This window comes from Cornus florida, unplaced genomic scaffold, assembly GCF_030987335.1.
Source record: "Cornus florida cultivar Cherokee Brave unplaced genomic scaffold, ASM3098733v1 CherokeeBrave_3.0.0_Hap2_Chr01, whole genome shotgun sequence".
NCBI lineage: Eukaryota > Viridiplantae > Streptophyta > Magnoliopsida > Cornales > Cornaceae > Cornus > Cornus florida.
This window is the reverse complement of record NW_026775571.1, coordinates 101,979,908-101,992,138: the sequence shown is the minus strand read 5'-3', so window position 1 is coordinate 101,992,138 and position 12,231 is coordinate 101,979,908. Positions and strand designations below refer to the sequence as shown.

Here is a 12,231-nt window from a genome sequence, read left to right as displayed (position 1 = left end):
ACTATTTATGATCAGAATCATAAGCATAGCTCAAGAACAATAAACATTCAGACCGTTCTGGCACTGCCTTTTTTTCTAAAATTTGCCTTTTCCCTTAACAAACCACCTTGCTAGATGAAAAAAAATAGTGAGTTCTCACTCTTTTAACTGTTAATTTTACCTAAATGTGGTACAATCCTGAGACAAACATCATTGCCGTGCACCCATACTTGCATCCTCTATAAACCTTGCATTAACCATATCAAATTCGTCGCTAAAAGAATGCATGAAACATATTGGAACAGAATGACCTACGGCCACCTATTTTCTATGTTAAAAAAGTGTTTGAACCAGTTTAACATGACAATAACAAGACCCATGTAGCCACGTACATGACAATAAGAAAGTTTAACTCCAACAAGAACATAATATCATGATTTCATTAAAAAGGAAGACGGACCACCTAAAGTGAACTTGACAATTTTCTCAATTTAGTACACAACAGAAGGGTAGAAGCTTCGAGGATGCAATTGGAAACGACATGTTCCAAACATTAAATCATCTTCACACCAATAAGACCCACAGTAAGAAAAATGTGATAAAATTATTATTCCTCTCATCAAAATTAGGAAGCAAAACCCTAGAGCCGGGCAAGCAGCAACTTCCTCTTCATCTACATGCAACAGGATCAAGCAAGTCTGCTTTACTGCAAATTGTTACAAAAACCCATGTGAACAATAATCAACTACCCAAAGACATTATAATAACAGTTTTTAATTCTACTCCATTATGATTTTTTGGTGCTAGAAACACAACAAACAAGCAAATAACCTACCTCGACAACTTCACTTCCACCTGGTCTAGTAGTGCCATCTGCCTTCTGGGCTTCCTCTGATGTTGTGAAACGAAAAATAAATAACACATATCCAGTTAGCACAATTAAAAGGTATATAGTCAAACTCCACAATGGTTTTAGATGGGTGAAAGAAGTAATTTGAAGAAAGAACGAGTACAGAGATTAAATACAGGAGAAATGAAGGAAACAATTAAAGACAAGGATAAAAGAAATTAGCTGAGAAAAAAATACCACAGAACAGTTAAACACAACACAGGTTGTTATGATAAATCTGCCAAGTTGCCAAGCATGTAAGCATAGATAATACTAAACAAATATCTGCACTTCCCAAATCATATACAAAACTCATAAATATTTTAAACAATGCTAAAATTATTCCTAAAATGCTTAATAATGTTCTTCCTTTCTCACCCTCAAAATTAATTCTCCAATTTCCTCTAAATTGATTTCAGCATTTTTTTAATCAGCTATTGGATAACTCCAAACATAAGTAAATCCCAACCTCAAAATTTTCACTACAAATAACAACTAATATGATTAGATGAAATCCAATTGTAATGACAAGATTTGAGGAATAACCAATGCAATAAAAAGCTCCAAAACAGAAGGAGACACAATCTTGAAATATGCAATGCGGCTACAGTTATACAGATGAAATAATCTGAAACTACCAAAAGTTGGCTCTAATAGTTGACTCTTAAGATGCCTATGTTCAGGCTCGATCCAATCCTACTCAGTCAGCTTACAAGCATACTCGACTTAGTCACAAATTCATGAAGTTTGAAATTATATAGGACACTTGCATTTTCATAGTGAATGAAGGCATAAAGTTAACATAGTAGAAGACAAAAGGCTGGCAATAATTCACATATGGAAGCTTTGCATGGGATCAGCTTGTACTCTTTTGTAGAAATATTACTATTATACATAATTACATATGAAAGCTTTGTATGCCAACCATCTATTTGGCCATTAGAAGGTTTTAAAATTTGTGATTTATAAAAAGAGGAGTCCTGAAAGCATTGACAATTACATAACAACTTTTGCAACTGAGCACAAAAGAGCTTGCACAATGTTCTCTTTTCTCCATCAAAACAAGGTTCCTCTAAATTAATATAGAAGTATGGTAGCAATAGCTTACTAGGGCAGTTATGAAATAACATCAGAGAGAGGTAAACTCAAGTTACATTCTATGTTCTTGGAGATCCATGAAATACCTCCATCCTCAGGGATGTCAGAAGTCCACAAAGTGAGGTTGTCCCTCAGGAGCTGCATGATTAATGTGCTATCTTTGTAAGAGTCCTCGTTCAAATTATCCAACTCTGAGATAGCTTCATCAAACGCTTGCTTTGCAAGGTGGCATGCCCTGGGATACAGATTACCATGTAAAAATGGGCGGTGTAAAACGAACTCACATGAGTTTTAAAAGGGAAAGTTTATGAAAACTGCAGATGATAATAATATGTATACCTTTCAGGAGAGTTCATAATTTCATAATAGAAGACAGAGAAGTTCAATGCCAAACCCAGTCGGATGGGATGTGTAGGAGATAAATCTGACTCTGCTGTCACAGTTGCCGTCTGCATATAATCACATAAACATATGAGCAGTTTTGACAATTCAAATGGACAAATTCTACAACACGAGTATCATTTTACATCATATAAAAGACAATCCATGGTGAGATATTTACCAAACGATCACAAGATATAGCACCAGATAACCATCAAAACCAAATCCTGTTGATATTTTCTCATTGGCACATAAACTAACATTTTAATTGAATCTAACAATAAATGAGAAAGAAGAATGTATATCCATAGCACATCACTGAGAAAGAATGTATATCAAAACCAAATCCTGTTAATCTAATAATAAACTAATGTGAAACAAAAACCCAAAAGAAAGAGGATTAATGTTTATCAATATAGGCGCTCTCCCACCCACAAGTCAAAATAGCACATTAAGAAATTTTCTTCAAAAGTAACAAACTCGGTTTAGTTCTAAATTAAGACAAAATAGCAGCACTTCATAAGCAATGGCTACATAGAAATCTTCACACAGTCAAACAAGTAGACGCAATAAGCATGTCCTAAGTTCAGCAATTAACATAATGCACTAGAGAAATGCTAAATTGTTATGTAAGCTGTCAATATAAACTACATGCTTGTCATTTGTATTTCTAAATAGCTGCAAAAGAATTACAAAACAACCATAGACCTGATATGCTTTGAGTGACTGATCAGCAGCCTCTTTCTTCTCATCAGCACTCATGAACTCTGCCAAATACCGATAATAATCCCCTTTCCTGCGCCCAAACCGAAATCAAAACCCTAAATTGCAAGCATTATCAAAACACCAAAATTAGGTAATTGTAACAAAATCACTCACATTTTATAGAAAAACACAGTTGATTCACCAGCCGAAGAGGCCGGAATGAGATGTTCATCGATAACATTCATAATATCGCTACAAATACTCGATAACTCGGACTCAACCTTCTGCCTATACTCTTTGATCCGCTTCGAATTCTGTTCATTACCTTTGGCTTCCTCCTTTTGCTCGATCGAAGACAAGATTCGCCACGAAGCCCTCCGACCTCCAATCACGTTCTTGTACCCAACAGACAGCAAATTCCGCTCCTCAACAGTCAGTTCCACGTCGAGCTTCGCTATTTTCTTCATCGAATCCACCATTTCTGTAAGAAATCAAAAAACCGAAGTTTCATTGAAATGAATCGAGTCACAAAACACAGTGGTGACGTTGAAGAAAAGCAATGAGCTTAAGAATCTAGATCTAGTAAGAGAGAGCTTAGAGAGAGAGAGAGACGAGGACGAACCTTCGTAGCGTTCGGCTTGTTCCGCGAGCTTGGCGATGTAGACGAAGTTGTTGCGTTCGTTTGTGGAAGCCATGGCCGATCTAAGAAATTAGAGGTCTAGTTTCAGCTTACTCTCCGTCGATATCGATATATATAATATAATGCTCTGTTGTGTGTCAGTGTGTGTGAGTATGTATTTATTGAGGGCGTCGAGGTTTGTTGAAGGAGAAACAGAAATGAGAAACCAATTATGGAGGATTAGGACACGCCGGCTAAAATTTTGTATTATGCACTCCCCACGCGCTACTAGTTTTAGTATGATACACGTTTTGATCCAACGGACGGAATGGTCTTGTGGCTGGTTATTGAGGGATAAATTTAAGATTACACCGTTCGATTTGGTCATGTAAAACTCCAATGTCCAAACCATAATCGAATTTGCTTATAAGTTCTTTGTGGATTCGGGATCAAATTGAAGCATCGAAAAACAAAATCGATCGGTCCAATTCAGCTTACTGATTCAAATTGTGAGTTTGTTAATTATGTTTAATTTAATTTAACTCTCACGACATATCTAACTATCTAAGTAGAGTTGACATCATTGACTTAAAACAAATTTAGAGAGTGAAATTATTGATTTTGAACTTATTGAATATGTATGGTGTGAAAATAAATTTTTGTTTTTCCAATGGAACAGTAGACAAAGTGATACTTTCGGTATTTCAAAAAAAAAAGGTAAGGACTTCAATAAATGAATACTTTTTCAGTCATGTATTTTGGAACGGACAGAATCAAGAGAGGAAGTGTCAAATAAAAGATTGATGAACTAATAATTAGATTGAAAATATAAGGAGAAAAGGAAATGGATAGATGGGACAGATGAAAAATATTATAGTGAAGATAGAGTAGGGCTAGTTTGACTTTGTTTAGAGAAAGACATTGTGAAAGAGACTAGAGAAGGGAAGGTGAGACAAAATTTCAAACGATTCAAAATTAGAAAAAGATATTGGGTGAGTTGACATGTTCCGGTTAATAAAAATTCATTATAAAATGAAATGGATCCCAACATTTAAAAAAATTACTTAATACTGCTATGCATAAATTTATTTGTTAGATTTTTATTTATGAGACATGCTAATAATATGGTATGCCTAATTCATTCTATACCTATTAATCTTAAATTAAGATTTTTATCCAAATGCACTCTATTTATACGTTTAGAATTACAAAAAAATAATAATAAATAAATTCAATATATATTGCGAAACATTCCAAATAAGCTCATCCACCTGCCCATATCCATTTATTTGTAGTATTTGGTACCGGTTACCATTCCAAGTCATGTTTAAAAGCATGGACAATGTTTCTATCCGATCTGTTCTGTGGCCCAATATATTTAAAACAGGTGTCCAATAGTAAAAGTTAAGTTTGAGTTGGTATTGTCCAATGATTCGAATTTAACTCATTGTTGTGAGATTAGATTTTTTTTTTTTTTTTGTTTTCAAGAAAGACCATCAACACCGGTTCTGGTTGTCTGTTCAACACGGCCATCCATCGTCATTGCCAACCATCTTTGCTCACCTCTTCATCGCTAGTTTAATAATTCAGATTGCGTTGGATTTTGCACAACACCCTCACAATCGCCACCAACCCCACCAAAGGTGGATGTAGGGGTGGGCTTGAGCCCACCCCAAATTTATTTATTTATTTATTTTATTATAGGCAATTTTAGCCCAACCCAAAAGAAAAAAGAAAAAGGGGAAAAATCAGATAACCCCCTTTTACTATTTTTTTCCATCAAATTGCCCCCACTAAAATTAAACACCCCCCTCAACTATAAACCGTCATCACATTGCCCCCTTTCCATTCAAACCCGTTAATCTGGCATTTGAGTAGTAGCGCGTGACCAACACGTGCTTATCAAAAAAAAAATTCCCCTAAAATACCCCTTCCCTATCCTCTTCTGTGTTATATTATATATATAAGTGTGTTGTGTACTGTATATATCTTCTCAAAGACACAAACAAGTCCATGTAGCGGTCACCGGCGCGGGGTGCTCCGGCAAAATCCATAAAATCTGGAAACCAACCATGCACAGAGGTGACGTATTAAGGGTATTAGGGAAATGAATTGACTTATGAAATGGTGAAAGTCTTGAGCTTATGTGTCATATAGCAGTAGATTGCTAATAAACTTGATATGAAAAAATCCAAAATCAGAGCAACCTCATAAATTGCATAGACAATAACAATGATCTCTTGTAAATTTTCAATTGGAATTAGCTCCTTTTGCAGAATATTGTTTTTCTTGACGATTTCAGAGTACTGGGATTCGAATGAAGAAGAGCTGCTTATTGGACTGTGACTGTGCTTCACATACTCTTCATAGAGGTCTTGATTTTTAGATGAAGAGAAGGAGAGAGGATTTAGTGAAAGAAATATTAATTCCAAGGGATTTCAAACAATATGCCTTTTGGATTGCACAAAAGAAAGCAATTTAGAGAGAGAACCAAGCCAGAGATGAGGAGAGATGTGACAGTGTGTGTGTGTGTGTGTGAGAGAGAGAGAGAGAGGAGGGAAGGAAGGGGCGAAATCTGGAGGGAGGCTTTGCAGCCACAAAGAGAGGATTTAGTGTGAGAAATAATATTTCGAATGATGATATCAAACAATGGTACTATGCCTTTTGAAATGCACAACACAACCTAAAGAAAAAATACTAAAAAAACACCCTATCTCCAAAGACCCCTGTATTCAACCCTCCTTCCACAACGCCACTGCCTACGATGCCTCCAAGCCATTCCGCCGCCACCTATCCCTCCGCCTCTCCAATTGCTCTAACGATCTCGAAATGTCTATCACCGCCCTCAAATCTCTCTCCACCCTCACCAATCTTGCGTTCATCAACTGCCCCATTTCACTCATTCATTTCCCCTCCAAACTCACCTCCAATCTCCACTACTTCACTTGCATCAATAGCCTCAAGAAGCTCACCGGAGTCTTGCTCGGTTGGATGCCAAACCTCACCGATTTAACCGTCTCCGGCGTGACTGTAAACGCCAGTGGTCCGTCGATCATCTTCGGAAACATGAAGAAGCTCAAATCAGGAAAATCATGAAGAAACATTAAATCTTGTATTTATAGGTTAATATATATGGAAAATCATTTTCTGTGAACTCTTCCATTGTTTGCGCGTTTATTGTCTAGTACCATGAATTATTTTAGTAAAATTTTGAAGTTACAGGCATTTGTAATACGACCGCGTTTTGTTACCTCCAAATAATACATTTCTTTTGTATTTAAATTTCATATAATATTATGGGGGGTATAGTTGTCATTTCACGACAGGTTAACGGGTTTAAACTGAAATGAGGCAATGTGATGATAGTTTATAGTTGAGGAGGGTATTTAATTTTAGTGGGGGCAATTTGATCGAAAAAAATAGTAGAGGGGGGTTATCTGATTTTTCCCCAAAGAAAAATTACCATTCCGTAGTATTAGCCCACCAAAAAAAATATTTATCCACTCCATTAACAATTCCTGGATCCGCCTTTGGACCCCGCCTCTCTATTTTTCCATGACACCATCACAACCTATGCTTCTCTCTCAACAGAACCCTAGCCCAAAATTCAATGCAATCTGAATTATTTAACATGTCTCTGTCTTTTGAACTAAAATTTTGTTACAGAAGACTGACTAACGGACGATGGCATGAACCAGCGATGATGTGGTGAGCAAAGATAGTCAGTAATGGCGCGACAGCTTTGAACAGAGCTGGCGTTGATGGTCTTTCTTGGAGAGAAAAATGATAAAAATAAAAAATAAAAAATAAAAATAAAAATAAAAATATTCTCACAGCAATAGGTTAAATCCGAATAATTGTGCAATACCCAATTTAAACGCAATTTTTACTTTTAGACATCTATTTTAAATTTATTGGACCACATCAATAGATTACATGAACAAGCCTTGTCTAAAAAGATTATATGTGTGTTACAAATTAAAATAATACCCAAGGAATGCCATGTGAAACTGCTGCCCGTGACTCAGACTTGTGTCATTGATTCATTGCATCTTCTCTTGATGTTTTTCATATCAATTAAAATGTTTATTCACGTATAACTCTATTAAGACAGTGTAATAGATTCAGTATTGAGAATCACATGACGGTGAACTTTTTCACATTGCATATAAGGGTTCAAAAAAAAAAAAAATTGCAATACAAAATAGAATAAATATTGGGTTTTAATGAATTTTAGTGATTTATATATATATATATATATATTCTGTAAATGTATAAAAATAAAAAATAAAAAATAAAAGAAGAAGGCCAAAGAAGGCCTAATCCATAACAACAAACTTGGCCCAGCCCAACACAAGATGTGATATTGTTCTTCAATACTTGGATCATCTATTCATCCTAACAAAAACAAAAAACTTAAAATTTTTTTTTTTTTTTTTTTTTAAGAAACAGGAACTCCCCGGAGCAGGGCCCTTTAGGACCCACCCCAAGTTACAAACCTGTGCTACGCGCACCGGCCCCTCAACACGTGCAGCAGTAAATCGAGAAGAATAGATGGCTTGGGAAGAGTCGAACACTGGCCATTTCAAACCTTGCGCCGAGCTCCAACCATCACAGCTATGCCCCCGGGGGCAAAAAAAAAAAAAAAAATTCGTTACTTGTGTTTTATATATATATATATATATATATATATATATATATATCCATTTTCTTATTGGTTAAATCAAATCCCAAAGATTTTTTTTTCTTTTCCCAAAGAATACAATTGTTTCTAAACCCAAATTGAAAATTTACTAAATTTATTTAAAGAATATATTATATCAAGTGTTAAATAGGAAAACTTATATTTGAATAGAGTTTTTCTTGTATATTTACTATTTCTTTGTAAGAATTAGCTTTTCTCGTAAATCTATTTTTGGTCAGATTTATCTTTTGCATCCCTCCCATGTTCTCAACACCTTCAATTGATAGGGTTGTTGGTTTTTTTTTTCCTTTCTCTCATTGGTGGAAAATGTGAATACTGCAAATTCCGATTGGTGCAGTTTTATGTCACTTATGAGCTTCTATTGGTTTGTATATTGTTTTGCATAATAAAAATGGAGTGTTTGATTGATGTCAATATACTAAGATTTCAGAGAGAGGGGGGAGGGAGAGAAGGCCGTCGTTCTAAAAGAGAGATTCTAAAAAAATTTAAAAATATATTTGATTTAGCCATTTAAGTGAGAAAAAAAAATTAAAAGGGTAATTTTTACCTCTCATAAAGTTTGACCATATAACGTTTATTATTTTAACTTTTCAACGTTCTTGTCCGTGGTTTGTCCAAAAATAATTTTGAATATGAAAAATCAACAATGCCCTTATATTATAATAATATATTATATTACATTTTATTCAATAGATTGACAAAATTATTATTTTATAAACTTTGGTTAAGGAGTCGTGTATTTTTTTTTTTTTTTAAGTCATTGAAAAGAAATTTACACATACCATTCACGGGCTCATTTTACTCTTTTTGATGAGACATCTTTGCTTAACAAGTTCCTTGGTGGTCAACGAGTTGCACACCATAAGAGATTGCACATTTTCACAAAGGAAGCAATTTCTCACAAAGGACAAGGGCATATATGCCATACAACCAATGATAGTTGCAATCCCACATTGAGCTTATATACATTAATCCTTATTCCAGCACTCAAAACATTTACTGTAGAGATGAATGACTAGGGAAATTCACACCATACCATAAAAGCACCCTAGCTTCATAACTATATATATATTATAAAATGCACACAAATATTTTTACCAAACTCAATCATCATCACATTATTGAACAAGCATGAGGATTTTCGTCGCTGAACATGGCACCGGTCCGTTCGTCGAAGACGGTTGAATGTGGTGATTGCGGATAGTAACCATGATCATGGCCGTTGTAGCCGTGGACGCGATAGTTGTATGAAGAGGAAGGCTGAGATGTGTAGTAGGAGGTAATTGGACGGCTCTGAGATGTGTAGTAGGAGGTAATTGGACGGCCCTGATAATAATCATCATCAACAACATGGTGGTGGTGCTGCGGCTGATCATGGTAGTAATAGTGTGTGAAGTTATGGTATTCTGGGTTGTATGGGAATGGCCAAAGCTCAGCCTTCCTTCCCGCCTTCCTCACTGTTTTCAGAACCTTTTTCTGCTCTGCCCACCCTGTCACTGTCACCTTTTGCATCCCCATGTCAATATCAACTTCATCCACTCCTGTGTATGTAAATACCAATATCGTATAAATAGCCAAAGTACATATACAGTTTTAGGGTCGGTTCACTAACAGGAAGTGATTCTTGCTTTTGTTGTCATTGGAAAGCAAAATCGTGATTTTGATCTTTTTTAGAGTTGAACCAGAAAGTGAAATCATGTTCAGTAATACTTACTATTTGAAAAAATTAGAAGTCAAAATAATAGAAACTGTGTTTAATTAAAATTCACGTGGATATTGCAATGGAAAGCTTATCAAGGGACTTGTTAGGAGGAAAAAATATTCTTCTATAAAGAACAATACTTAGGTCCAATCAAGTCAAGTTGAACTTTATCCAACCTGGTGATGTGACCCAATAAATCTAAAACAATAAATATTTAGATCAGCTTCCCTTTTTTAATATAATTCATTTGATTAATTAATTAATTACCTAAAAGATCAGTTTGTTGTCACATGACAATTAAATATCGACATAGATGCAACTTTAATGAAAATAAATTGCAAAGAATATTAAGAAAACATAAAAGAGATTGGTGGATATATACCATCTAGTTTCTGAAGAGCTTTCTTTATCTTGCTCTCACATCCAGGACAGTCCATGTGAACTCTCATCTCCACAATCTGAAAGGAAAGAAATAATGACTTTAAAAATTCATGTATGACCAGGCCTTCATTATTATTACAATAATTGTGGTGATATGATATATATATATATATATATATATATATATATATATGGAACCACCATTCGTAATCATTGTGAACTTTAAGTTGTGCAATTGTTGGCTATGATGAGATGTGTGATGATCAGATCCATTTATCCTAGGTTAAAAAAATGGTCAATTTGAGTTGCTTAACAAGGGCCTAAATCAAGTTTTTAAGGGAGGATTGATGGTCTTCTCTACATTTTTATTTATTTTATATTCAAAGATCATCTAAATATTCCTCACCGTATATAGGCCAATATCTCAGCGTTATAATTTCTCATTCCTAGAAAAGAGGTGAGATATTAAAATTTGGTAGTGGATAATTTGTAAAATGTACGTATGCAAATACTTACTTAAAAATACACACTTGTATCAACTTAGACATCATACAGGATATATTGGTTGAGACAATAATATAAAAGTGTGCTTTAATTAATGCAGAGGTATAATAGAAAATTCTAAATTGGACAATGGTTGGTTCTTCCATTATTTAGTGAGTAATCTATTTCGATACAATATAATGATAAGATGACACATGTTTATTTTAAAATTTAAATATAAAAAAGAAAAAAAGTTATTTTTTTAATTTCTTTCTTTACGTACATATTTTAAATTTAAAATAGACATATATTATTCTATCATTATGGTGGTGAGTAAAAAAGATTCATTTTCACCGGTTATAAGGTAAAGTAGTAGTAAGGTAGAGGGTTTAAGTTCATAAAGTAGATGCGTGAATTTTTTTGTCATAAATAAAAAATAAAATAGTGTAATCAAGGGAGGCCATTTTAAATATTTATTTTTATTTTTGGGTAATTAAGATTTTATTGAAAGAAAAACCAAACAAATGGCAACTAAAAAAAGGGCATAAAAAATTATAAAAATTAAAAATTAAAAATAAAAATAAAAACACACACACACACACAGACATACACACATACACAACTGTATAAATGCATGAGTCAAATGGGAGTTGCCACTGAGCTAGGGAGGAAAAGGGAGGGCTAATATTAATAGAATGCACTCTACACTTGATAGCAGATATGGCCGCTGTAAAAAACAGCTTGGTGAGAGGCCATTCTAGTTTACTTTTAAATTAGATAGACACCATTTTTGGCAAAGAAAATTAATCCCTTGTAGCATTTATGATGGATGCAGCATAATAAACAAGCAAGGACGTCATGGATATATAGAAATGCATATATATATATATATATATAGATTGATAAAGAGAGAGCCAGAGAAATTAGCTTACCGTCATGTTTAAGATATATAATGAGATTTCTGTACGTGGTGAGATATCTGAGGCTGAATATGGGAGTGAAGATGGTCTGAATAATGCGTTTGTGTGTGTATATATAGATACTTAGAGAGGCATCTATATATATATATATATATATATATCTTCCTATCTATTTTAATTGGAGAGCAAGTTAGTTACATAAGAGAGAGAGAGTATAAATGATAAGAAAGAATAATATTATGACATTGAAATGGTCCGACCCACTAACTCTATATGCAACTTCTTTCCCTTTTCTTTTGCTTTGCTTTTCGGCAACAAAACGTGTGTGGACCTACTCGGAAAGCACTTAGAAAGCTACTTCTAATTGAA

The 12,231-nt window shown here is 34.3% G+C and overlaps 2 protein-coding genes across 3 annotated transcripts; both read right to left on the bottom strand.

The window, feature by feature from the left end:
* Window positions 1-386: 386 nt before the first annotated feature.
* On the bottom strand, window positions 387-3,877 carry LOC132309901 (14-3-3-like protein D). Of its 2 annotated transcripts, none has more exons than XR_009482547.1 (7): window positions 3,675-3,877; window positions 3,227-3,533; window positions 3,056-3,143; window positions 2,306-2,415; window positions 2,023-2,201; window positions 815-870; window positions 387-685 (listed from the first exon to the last, which is right to left on the bottom strand). XR_009482547.1 is itself a non-coding variant. In XM_059808160.1 (7 exons), exons 1-7 carry the CDS (start codon window positions 3,745-3,747, stop codon window positions 683-685), a joined length of 786 nt encoding a protein of 261 aa, XP_059664143.1. In that variant the 5' UTR covers window positions 3,748-3,874; the 3' UTR covers window positions 387-682. The 2 variants fall into 2 exon arrangements, 1 of the variants encoding a protein (XP_059664143.1); XM_059808160.1 differs by having other exon boundaries at window positions 2,053-2,201; window positions 3,675-3,874.
* A 5,375-nt stretch (window positions 3,878-9,252) lies between these two features.
* LOC132309872 (heavy metal-associated isoprenylated plant protein 28-like) lies at window positions 9,253-12,001 on the bottom strand. Its single transcript, XM_059808133.1, has 3 exons — window positions 11,875-12,001; window positions 10,461-10,536; window positions 9,253-9,917 (listed from the first exon to the last, which is right to left on the bottom strand). Exons 1-3 carry the CDS (start codon window positions 11,878-11,880, stop codon window positions 9,490-9,492), a joined length of 510 nt encoding a protein of 169 aa, XP_059664116.1. The 5' UTR covers window positions 11,881-12,001; the 3' UTR covers window positions 9,253-9,489.
* Between the last annotated feature and the right edge of the window lie 230 nt (window positions 12,002-12,231).

What these genes read in the sequence shown, in the direction of transcription:
- LOC132309901 (XM_059808160.1), bottom strand. Translation starts at nt 3,747, where the DNA reads ATGGCTTCCACAAACGAACGCAACAACTTCGTCTACATCGCCAAGCTC. An exon ending in ACTGTGTTTTTCTATAAAAT is followed by an intron (nt 3,144 to 3,226) that starts GTGAGTGATTTT and finishes GTTTGGGCGCAG; the next exon opens with GAAAGGGGATTATTATCGGT. An exon ending in AGTCACTCAAAGCATATCAG is followed by an intron (nt 2,416 to 3,055) that starts GTCTATGGTTGT and finishes GATTATATGCAG; the next exon opens with ACGGCAACTGTGACAGCAGA.
- LOC132309872 (XM_059808133.1), bottom strand. An exon ending in AGCTCTTCAGAAACTAGATG is followed by an intron (nt 9,918 to 10,460) that starts GTATATATCCAC and finishes TTACATACACAG; the next exon opens with GAGTGGATGAAGTTGATATT.